General features: G+C 64.6%; 1 protein-coding gene across 1 annotated transcript; it reads right to left on the bottom strand.

Moving 5' to 3' along the window:
- Positions 1-4,978: 4,978 nt before the first annotated feature.
- On the bottom strand, positions 4,979-9,918 carry NAT8L (N-acetyltransferase 8-like (GCN5-related, putative)). Its single transcript, XM_011970859.1, has 2 exons — positions 9,685-9,918; positions 4,979-7,099 (listed from the first exon to the last, which is right to left on the bottom strand). The coding sequence occupies exons 1-2, from the start codon at positions 9,719-9,721 to the stop codon at positions 6,732-6,734; spliced, it is 405 nt and encodes a 134-aa protein (XP_011826249.1). The 5' UTR covers positions 9,722-9,918; the 3' UTR covers positions 4,979-6,731.
- Between the last annotated feature and the right edge of the window lie 957 nt (positions 9,919-10,875).

A 10,875-nucleotide genomic window follows, 5' to 3' on the forward strand; every position in this document is an offset into this window, starting at 1 on the left:
AGAGCGGCCAGCACTCAGGCTCACCATCAAGGTGCTGGCTGCGCGTGGGGATACCTGGTGCCACTGCAGGAGGCCAGCCGGGGTGAGTATATGGGGTGCAGATGGCGCTGTGGGTTTAAGCAGTGGCCCCCCCCACCACGTGTACCACCCTGCCCTCTTTCAAATGGCGGCTGTGTCACCCACGCGGCTTGCCTGTGCCCACTGAACATGGGTCATCTTTTCTGGGTGACCTGGGTCATCACAGTAAACTGGCCGGGACCTGGCTGCTGTGGTCCGCGGGTGCTGGAAAGTCCCTTCCTTCTTCCCTTCAATTACGCAGCATTTGCCTGACACCATGGGTGGCACTGGGGAGGCAGGGACAGCTGGGTCCAGATCACAGTCCTGCTGCTGTGCCACGCCAGCCTCGCCCCTCTTCGTGCTTCCTGCCCCCTGGGGGGAGCCAGGTGCCCATCCTGTGACTCAAGGAAGCATTTGGTTTCTCCCCAGGAAGAGGACAGCCACTCTGGCCGAGACAGCCTGGTTTTCTCCCGGCATCAAAAACATTTTCACCGCCTCCCATGTGTGTGGGTCCTGGGTGACCGGGCCTGCCCCCAGTGTGGTGGGACGTCCCAGTGATCCAGGGAGCTGCCTGTAACCACTGCTGGGCCCTCCTGCCAGCGTGGTGCTGCCCCTGCCTCCATTCCCTGGGCAGCACTCTGAGCCCCACCAGGCCCCGCCAGGCCTTGATGTACCCACTGCACCCAGGCCTCCGTCCTGCCGCAGTTTCAGTGGGATGTCCCAGATGGGCTTTGCTGTTGGTTACCTGAGCCCAGGCCAAGGCTGCCTAGCCCTGCCCCTGCCCTTGGAAAGATACTCGCAGCTTGGGGTTCCTCCAGGGTCCTGGCTGGAGGGCCTGGCAGCACGGGTTGGGAAGGTGGAGAAGGCAGAAGCCGGGCCAAGGAAACCCCTACCAGGAAAGCGGCCCAGGGGACCGGGCTGTGGAGCTGGGGGACCCCTAGACTCCAGGAGTCCCTCTGCCAACAAGACTGGCATCCTGACAGGGATCTGCCAGGGCAGGGGTCTGTGTCCACCCCATGTCTGTCTGCAAGACCCCCCCCAACACCCTGCTCCCCACCACAGCCCTGAGCTGCAGCACCCTCGGCCTGGACCCCAGACCTGGCATCCTCCCTCACAGACACTGGGGGTCCACCCCCATCCTGGTGGGCTCTAATGCCCACTCACCTCACACCCTCCCTCAGCACCACTGTTCCTCCAAGGGGCCAGGCAGGTGCTGGGGCTGCCAGGGCAAGGATGGGCATAACCACAGGAACTGGGAACCTCAGACCCAGGAGGACAGGGCAGCAGGGCCTGGTGGGCCTGGCCGGGAGTCCCACTGGGGTGGCAAGGATGGTGTGGGGGCAGGGGCTGGGGGCCAAGCTCTCTGCCAAGAGTTAGAGTGCCCAGGGCCAAGCACAGAGCTGGGGGAGGGCAGAGCCCAGGAGCTGCTCAGGGGGATCCCGGGCCTGAGAGTGAATGGGCAGAGCCCACCCGGCTGGGTGCCTGCTGGGGGAGGGGCCTCAGCCCATGAGGCCACCAAGCCCCTCTGCCCCACCTCCCAGATTACACTCCCTCCAGGGGGCAGTGCTGGCTGCAGGGCAGCCTGGCCAGGTGTACGGGAGCCAAGGTGAGGAAAGGGGGTGGCCAGGGGAGAAGGGGGAGGCGGCAGGGGCCAAACTGGGGCACGAAGGGTGGGGGCCCACATCCCTGAAAGCCAGCCCTGCCACACAGTGGGCAGGAGGCGCCTCAAGAGAGCACGGGAGCCAGGTGCCTTCAACTCTGGTTTTATTGAAAAACAGCAGCATTGGGGGCCATCCAGGGGAGGGGCACACACCCACCCCGGGCCCCCGCAGCCCCTCTCCTCAGAACGCGCTTGCCCCCACCCTGGGGGCTGTTTTGGCACATCTGGGGCCTCAGAACAATCTGCCCCCGCCGTGGGCTCACAGTACAGTTTCGGGAACAAACAGCAGCAGGTGAACCCCACCCCCTGCGCTCCCCAAGCCTGGCCTCCCTGGACCTGCCCTGGAGCTGCCCAGGCCGTCCACCGAGGCCCTGCCCCACTGAGGGGCAAGAGGGGCCAGGGAGGCTCTGCCCAGGGCCGGGGGCCCAGCAGGGAATCGGTGGGTAGGACCTGCTTCCCCGGGCACTGCCAGCTCACCACCGCCAGGTACCTGCACAGCCACATATATGCAAGTACACACACAGGCACTCACACATGTGCATGCTCATGCAACACACATATACACTACATGTACACCTCACATGTACATCCATACACGTGCATGCCCACACATACACCAGCACACGCAAGGACTCACGCATACACGCCCACGCATACACAAGTACACATACACCATATGCATATGTACACACGCATCCATTCATACACATGTGCCCCCTCAGACAAGTACACAGGAACATGTGCATCACACATGTATACGTGCTCATGCATACACATGGACACTCATACATGTGCACGCTCATGCATACCTGACACAAACACATGTACACTCACACATGTGCACACACCCACACACGTATATCATACACGTGCTCACGCAGGTACGCAAGAACTCATGCACATGTACACCTGTACACACGTGTGCACTCACATGCACACATGCATGCTCACACGTGTACATGCTTATGCACATACACAACATGCACTCATACACGTGCACACGCTCACACATGCACACCTATACACATGCACACATGTTCACACTACACATATCAAGAACCCACTTGCACACACACACACACATGCTCAAACACGTGCACATGCACACACAGGTACACCCCTCCTTTAAAATGGCTAATTATTGCTGTTTTAAAAAAAAAAATACATCCAACAATGGTATGTCCGGCTCACCCTCCTTCACCCCGCTGTGGCCCCAGGAGGCATCATGCCACCATTGGAAGCACAGCAGCCATGGCGCCGAGGAGTAAGCGGATCCCAGGGTCTGCCAAGTCTGGAACTCAAACCCCAAGTGTCAGCTCTGCGGCCATTAGCCCAGGCACACAGGCCTGTGGCCCAACAGAAACTGCTTCCAAACAGACACAAGCAAGTCAGCAGGCAATACAGGGTGCGCAGCTGCAGCGCCAGCTCATAGGGGACGGCAGTGGGCTCCCTCGGCGCAGGGGCAACTGTTCCACCGTCCCTCGGGCACTGACAAGAAGGTGGCCCCACGAGGGCCCACACAGCCCCCTGCCTGGCGGGGCAATCACCTTTGGCCCCCACAAATCCCAGGCGCCAGCAGAACCCAGGAAACCAAGTTCCCGGCCTCAGGCCACAGGCACAGCCCTGGGTGCCCCGGGGCAGGTGGGCCTCTCAGAGGGGAGCCAGGTCCTTATGGCCCAGAGAGCTTCCTCAGCACCTACCACACAGCCAGGAAGCTCAGGGCGTCCCCAGCCCGTCCCCTCTAGGGCCTGCAACCTTCTGCCATCTTCTCTGAGAAGGACACCCAGAGCAGGAGAGGGGTGGCCCCAGGCCTGCTGTCCACATGGCCTCCCAGACCCAGCCTTTCCCCGGGGCCAGCCATCCACCCCTCACACTAGACTAACTCAGCCCTCGGTCCCTCCCTCCGGGGGCAGCTTCTCAGCTGCTGCCTGGCCCCAAGGCATGACACCAGCCGGAAGCAAGGCTGGGCATGGGGCGGAGGAAGGAGGGGGAGACGCCACCATGGCTGCGGGGCTCAACTCCCTACACTCAGGAGCCCTTCTGGGGGCCAGACCAAATGGCAGCTTCAGCACAAGCAGGCCTCCCACCCTCAGGAGCCAGGTCTGCAGCGGCTCACACCTGGGTGGTGGCAGTCGCACGGGCCACCCCATCCCCAGTACAGCAAGACCCATGGCTCTGGGCAGTGCGGGGCATCCCAAGGCGCCTCAGCCCTCAGCTGCCCGGAGCCTCTCGTCAGGCCTGCACTGCTCGTCCAGCGAGGATGTCCTCCTTCGCCCAGCTCTGGCCCCGGGCACTGCCAGCCCCTCCCGCCTTACACCCTCCCCACTACAGAGGCTTCCAAACACACAGAAATTCCAGGAGCCCCAGGCCCCTACGCAGTGCCGGGCCCCGGGCTGGCTTTCCCCGGGCCTCGCCACGCAGAGTCTGAGTGGTGGGTGCCCACGGGGAGCGGGCAAGGGGCCAGCACTCGGGGAAGCCGCACCAGCCACATGACAGCAGGGCCCAGGAGGGCGCTTCAGAGGTAGAAGAAGTTACATCAGTTTCTACAAACATATAAAATTCACGTCAGTGCACACGTGCAGAGCAGTGAGATCCCGGGCTGGAGGGACAAGGCGGCCCAGGGCAGGCCACCCACCAGGGCACCTGGCCTCCAGCCCGGGGGGAGGACACATCTGCCCCCCAGTGGCCTTCAAGGGCCCCACTGAGCTGCACATTGGCCTGGAGAGGGCTCCGGGCAGCTCCGCCCCAGCCTGGCAGGCACACCAGTGCCTCTGCTCACCTCAGGGGCGGCAGGGTTCCGCATACAACCACCCCGCACACCCTTCCTGCCATCTCTACCAAGTCCTGGCAGCAACAAAGAAAGGCCAAGCGTCCCACCACCCACAGGGCAGTGCAGCCAGGGAAGAGGTCACTCAGGGGCGCAGGTGCCACCAAAATGGGAGAGGGCCACACTGCCCAGAACTCTCAGAACCCCCAGGAGGGGGAGCTGCTATGAGCCCAGCTCAGGTCAGTATCAACGAGACACTGGCAGTCCCTGGGCCTCCAGCCCCTGCCCTGGCGTTGGTGGGCTCCAACAGCCAGCCCCAAGTGCCCTTAACCCCAGGAGCCCAAGGCTCCAAAGGCACAGGACCAAGGGAAGCTGGTGGCACCCCGACATGACACTCCCAAGACCTGACTGCACCTGGCCCGCCCTGCCCCTCCTGCCCCCAGCCAAACCCAAACCAAACCAAAAGAGGAAAAAGGCACAACTGTTTGTTTCCATTTTGCTAAAACACTTTACGTCTGTCTGTATATTCCAGATTAACAAAATCTGAGCTGCAAGAAAATAGGGTGCCGATTTCTGTACAGTCTACAAAACTCCCATCCCCGAGCAGGGACCGGGCACCTCCAGGGAGAATGTACAGGGGAGTGGGGTCTGTACAGTGCTCTGCACACCTCAATTGCTAACGGGACAAAAGGCCCTCGGACGCGGGGCTTCTCCGTCCCCTCGCTCACTTCTGAAGCCTCGTGAGGAGCATCCGTCTGTGGCCCTGCACGTGGCCTTGGTGCCCGGGACCCAGTTCCGTGGCCCACCTGCCTGCCACACCCCCTCCCCAATTCCCTACACAAAGGGGTCTGGGCAAGTGTTTCTTCTTCTCCTGCCACCAAAGCCAGGTCTGCCTCTAGGCTGGATGTGCGACCTGTGTCACCCTCCTCCTCTGTCTCCCCTTCCAGGCCACCCCCCCACCCAGGGCAACCCCCGCCTGTGACCTCAGGAAGGAGAGACCAGGAGCATGGCCAGCAGGAGCCGAGGCGGCCAACCCTCTTCCCACCCAGCCCAAGGCAGCGCCCTGCCCCTCCTCCCAGAGGCTGCGGACTCCCTTGCCCCCCACCCTGCCCACCCTGCAGGCCAGGGCTGGGAGGCATGCTCCATGGTGGGAAATGACACCCAGTCAGGGTTTCCCTCCAGGTCTCCAACAACAGAACGCTTCACCCACCCGGCCACCCACCCCCATCACACTGGGCCAGAAACTGTGTCTTACGGTACAAACTACCGTTTTGTCCCAAGAATTAAAGTCATGCAGAGTGCTATTCTGTCTAAATAACTTATTAGAAAATGGGTTGGTTTCAGGCTGGGAGAAGCTGTGGGCTGGGCACTGTTGGCAGCAGCCTGGGCTGGTAAGATTCACAGGGTGGACCATCAGCCAGAGACAGGAGGTCCCCAGGGAAATCTGAGAGAGGCCACCGTGATCCAGTGGGCACTGGGGAGAGGGGTCCCATGGACCCCCACCCCGGCGGTGCCACGGACACCATGGGAGCCACCCCGGTGATGACACCAGCCAGCCCAGCCCAGGCAGGGGAAGGGCCGGAGCCAGAGGAAAGGAGGGCATCAGAGCAAAGCAGGCGTGGATAGAGCCGGGCGGCGCGGGGCAGACCAGGCCCTCCAGGGGGTGGGGGCAGGGACAGGCCCTCCCATGGCCAGCTCGGAGCCAGGGACAGGGGCGCTCACCAGCCCGGGTCTCCGGGCAGGGCGGCAGGGCAGGGCTGTGTGCATGCGGCATGCTCGGCCGGGCCACACCCTCGGCATGCGCGGAGCAAAGCAGCGCCATGGCCAGCTCGGGCCTCCACGGGCAGTGGCGCTGGGGCCGCAGGCGGGGCCAGAGCCTGGCCCCGGGCTCTGTTGCGAGGTTCTGTGCTTGGTGAGCAAGGCTGGGCCTTCCCCAGTGGCGGCGGGCAGGGCAGCGTCGTGGACAACTGCGGTGGTCCAAGATGCCACTCTTCAGGTGGCAAGCCGCCCGGGCAGGTGGGGAAGGGCAAGGGGCTGTGGCGACAAATGACCCACCCCCACCAGTGTCGCGGAAGAGCAACAGCCCTGCACCCCCCAGAACCAGCCAGACAACCGCAGGATGTTGAAAAGGGAAATCCCAACCCAAACGCCAGGTGGGCGTCTGAAAGCAGAGGCCGCGCCGGGCGGCGGGCAGGCGGGCACAGGCGGGCAGGGCGGCCGGGGTGGCAGGCGGGTGAGCGCTGGCGGTCACTCCTCGCGCAGCTGCAGGCGGTAGCGGTGGTAACGGACCTGGAAGAAGAGGCGCTCGGCCAGCGAGAGGGTCATGCCAGGCAGCACGTAGTGGTCACTGGCGCCCATGTGTCTGAAGCCCAGAGACTCGTACAGCTTGTGGGCGGCCACCTTGACGGCTGTCGTGCCCAGCACCACCGCGGAGTAGTTGTGCACCACGGCGAACTCCAGCACCTTCCGGCCCAGCGCCTTGGCGATGCCCTTGCCGCGGAAACGTGAGTCCACAGACATCCGCAGCAGCTCCACCGTGTTGTCCTCCTCGTGGGCCCGTGCGGCCACAATGCCCACCACGTTGCCATCCAGCACGGCCACCCAGAAGCAGGAGCCTGCAGGGGACAGGGTGGTCAGGGACACCCAGTGAGGAAGGCTGGGGAGACCCCTCCACCTCTGGGGTGAGACAGGGCCAGGGGCTGGTAGGGGTCCCCTCTAGCCAGACACCAAGTCAGGGCAGTGGGACACCCAGTCCCGGCAGCCCCCCGGTCCTAGCTCTGCCGGAGCCAAGGGAGGGGCAGCCACTATTCAGGACAAGCAGGTAGAGCCCCCCTCTAGAGCTCCTTAAGCAGAGAAAGCCAGCCCAACACCTGTTACCCAATAGCCCAATAGCCAGGACCCACTCAAGCCTGGAGGCTGCGCTGCTCAGACTGGTGGTCAAAGGCCCGAGTCCCTCCTCTGAGACCAACAGCTGGGGTAGGCTTTGCCCAGTCAGGCGCCTGCCCTGCCCAGCTACTCCAGACCCAAATGCCTCGATGGCCTGGGCCACCCTGAACAGGCCATGGTGCAGCCAAACTGCCGTGGCTCCTGGCCACCCAGGTTCACCCAGGCCATCACGGCAAACTCCAGCACCCACACCAGAGGGCTGCGAGGGGCAGCGGTCAGCAAAGTGCGTCCAGAAGGCTCCCTGCAGCCCAGGAGGCGCTTTCCTATAAATCCAAGTGGGGGACGGCGGGTGGCCCCTCTGGTCCCAGCCTCTCCTGGCAGTAAGCCAAGTGGCCAGGCCACCACCCCCTCCACAGCACAGCCCAATTCCCACCTCAAGTCAGGCATGAAGCCAGGAGGTGGCGGTCGTCAGGGAGGGGAACCGGCAGGGGAGGAGAGAGGTGCAGGGGCAGGTGGGGGCAGTTGTGGGAGGGAACCTGCAGGCACAGGCTACAGGGGAAGCCCGGCCGCCTCCAGCAGCCAAAGGCAGAGGTGACACCCAGGGACCTCTCTGAAGACCAAGGGGTTGGCCAGTGGAGAGCCACACAGGCTGCCTGTGGCCCCTCCGGCCTCCTCCTCAAGGAGGCTCTGCACCTGCCCCCAGCCCCAGGAAGCCCTCCCATCCCTCCCCATTGCCCCTCTGCGCAGCCACCAGCCCGCTGGCTCCATGGGGGGGACCTCCATCTCCTTCAGTGCTGGACGCTGAGGCCTGGCAGGCGGTTAAGGGGGTACTGAGGGCCCTTCAAGGAGAAGTAGCCCAGGGGGAGCCACCGGGCACCACTGCCAGTGCCACAGGCCCGAGCAGCTCGGCCCTCCAAGCTCTGTGCAGCTCCAGGGTTCCCAGGAGGGCTGCCCCTTCTCGGCCCCCTGGCCTGGAGCCCCTGGGGTCTCCCACGCCCAACCCCCCCATCTCCCTACCTACACAACACCTCCACCTCCAAGGAGCGGGTCCTGGACCAGTACCCCTCCCACCAGCTGGCCTGCCCACCACCCAGGGGTTCTGCCTCTACCTACCCATGCAAGACCAGATACAGATCAAGCCCATCCCAGGAATAACAACCCCCAGCACCATGTGGCTCTGGGCACACCTCACTCCTTCCAGGACTCGGTTTGCCCATGTGCCCAAGCAGCTCCAAGGTATCCAGCATGGACCATCAGCAGCTATCCACCTCTGCCCTCATGGGGTGTTCCTGCAGCCCTCCCAGCTACCCCTCCACTCCCTCACACCAGGGAGGCCACAGCCCAGAGGGAGAAGGCCATGCCCCGTGTGCCCACCAGAGCCCCCTTTGTTGCTGTGGCCTGTGCTTCCTCATGGCCCATTTCCCCTCCCAAGCAGAGGCTGGCCAGGGCTCAGGGGTTGCTCAGATGCTCTGTTTGGGTTTAGGAAAGGGTCAAGGAGAGCAGCAGGTGCCAAGGCTGTGGGGCGGGGGTAGAGCATGGCAGCCAGCGATGCCGGAGCCGCTGCCCCTCCCCTGACACTGACCGGGATCCTGACAGACCCTGCCCAACCCTTTGGGCCCATTCTGTCCCTCTCATTGGCCCACAGACCCTCCAGGATCTGAGAGAGCCTCCTACCCCAGAGAGCAAAGTCCTCGCCCCTGGGGCATCTGGCATGGGGGAACCAGTGTGGCTCAGCGGCTGGGGGCCAGCCTGGGGTGGAGAGCAACCCCCCGCCCCCCTAGAGCCCAGTCCCAGCCCCTCCAGCTACAGAAGGCCACAGGGGCTGGGACAAAACCCTCCAGCTAAGTGGCCCAGAGATCAGGCCAGAAGTGAAGGCCAAGGCTCAAGGTCAGGTCCCCTGCCGCCACCCCATCCTCTGTGCCCCAATAGGGCCCCCAGCCCCTGCCACACAAGTCCCCTCCCCCCAGGGCCGGGCACTGCAGGCAACCCCAAGGCACGCCAGACAGGACCCACAGAGCCCAGCGGCCCTTGCCCCACCGCAGCAGACACCAGGGAGACGCATCCAGAGCAGGGAATGGTGGAGCCACTGCGTCGCAGGGCCAGCTCAGGTCACTCAGCGGGAGGAGCCGGCTCTGCCTCCCCCAGCCCCGCTGACACTGGAGGCCTCGGTCACCCAGAAGGCTCAGGTCACAGGGGCCCCGGCCCAGGCCCACCCACGCTGGCCCTCGCCCAAATCTGCCCTGAGGTTGCTGGAGTGGGTGCACCCGAGGGCTGTCTGGGGCGGAGGGCGGGGAGGGGCAGGAGCGGGACTCACCAGGCGGCTTCATGTAGTACTGCTCGATGTCCGCCATGTCCGTGTGCAGCGCGCACTCCAGGTAGGCACGGATCACCTTGCGGCTGTAGTAGTAGCGCAGGCCCAGCAGTGCGGCCGGCACCAGGCACGTCAGCAGCAGCGAGCGGCTCACGGCGAAGCACAGCGCTGCGGGCAGAGGGCGCGGGTCAGCGGCGCGGTGGGGGGTTCCCAGGCCCTGGGAGACGCCGCGCCGGGCCGCGCTCCGGGTGGGGGAGCCGGGGTCATCTCGGGTGCTTTCTACTTCTCCCTATTTCCAAGCTTCCTGCGGTAAAGACAACCACCCTACCCACCCCCACCGCCTGGAACAAGCCTCCAAACACGGCAGGGCACCCTTGGGGTGCCCGGGCTGGGAAGGACCCTGCCCACGCTGACCTGCTGAAGCCAAGGTGGGCAGATTCTGCCAGGGAGCTGCCCCGCAGACCAGGCCCCGCACGGGGGAGGGGAAGGCGGAAGGGAAGTCCCACGTTCCAGCACCGGGCCCTAGGCCCCCCTCTTCCCAGGGCCCCAGCAAGAGCCCTTCCTGGCTAGCGTCCGGGCGCTCTGAGAGCAGGGACAGGGCAGCGAGGCCCCACACGGCTTCCAGCCGCATTTCGGCTGCCATGACCTTGGGGGAGTCGCGTCCTCCCCACCCGGCCTCAAGCTCCTTATCTGTAAAATGGGAGCGAACTCCCTCTCCCCGGCAGGAAGCTCTGAGGGGAAGGGCACCCAAAGACCCTGCAGGGGCCGCCCTCTGCGACCGCCTGTCTCTTATACACATCTAGATGTGTATAAGAGACAGGTGCAGCGGGGGCTCGGCGCGGAGCGGGACCTGCAGACGCCGCAGGCTGGGGCGGAGGAACTCAGGTGCGGGCAGGAGGCCACAGACCCCATTCTCGGCGCTTCGCGAACCTAGCCACCTGCAGTTCTGCGCGGCCTCCCAGCAGCACCCCGAGAGCTGCCCGAGCGGAGCTCCCCCGACCTGCGCGGGCGGGACGGGGCCAGGGGTCCAGGCCTGGGGTCCCGCAGTCTGCGTTGTGCGGTGGAGTTGGGGCCAGAGGGGTAGCTGAGGTCACCCGGCTGCCAGGAGGGGCTGAGCCTGCTCGTGGACGTAGGAGTAAGGCCGCAGCGCCCTGGTGGGGTGGGGAGGGATGGCTGAACTGGTCCACAGCCCCG

The sequence above is a fragment of the Mandrillus leucophaeus genome, unplaced genomic scaffold (genome assembly GCF_000951045.1).
Source record: "Mandrillus leucophaeus isolate KB7577 unplaced genomic scaffold, Mleu.le_1.0 Scaffold98, whole genome shotgun sequence".
Lineage (NCBI taxonomy): Eukaryota > Metazoa > Chordata > Mammalia > Primates > Cercopithecidae > Mandrillus > Mandrillus leucophaeus.

Coding starts and splice junctions, on each gene's coding strand:
- NAT8L (XM_011970859.1), bottom strand. CDS start 9,721: ATGGCGGACATCGAGCAGTACTACATGAAGCCGCCTG. Junction 7,100..9,684: donor GTACTACATGAAGCCGCCTG/GTGAGTCCCGCT, acceptor TGTCCCCTGCAG/GCTCCTGCTTCTGGGTGGCC.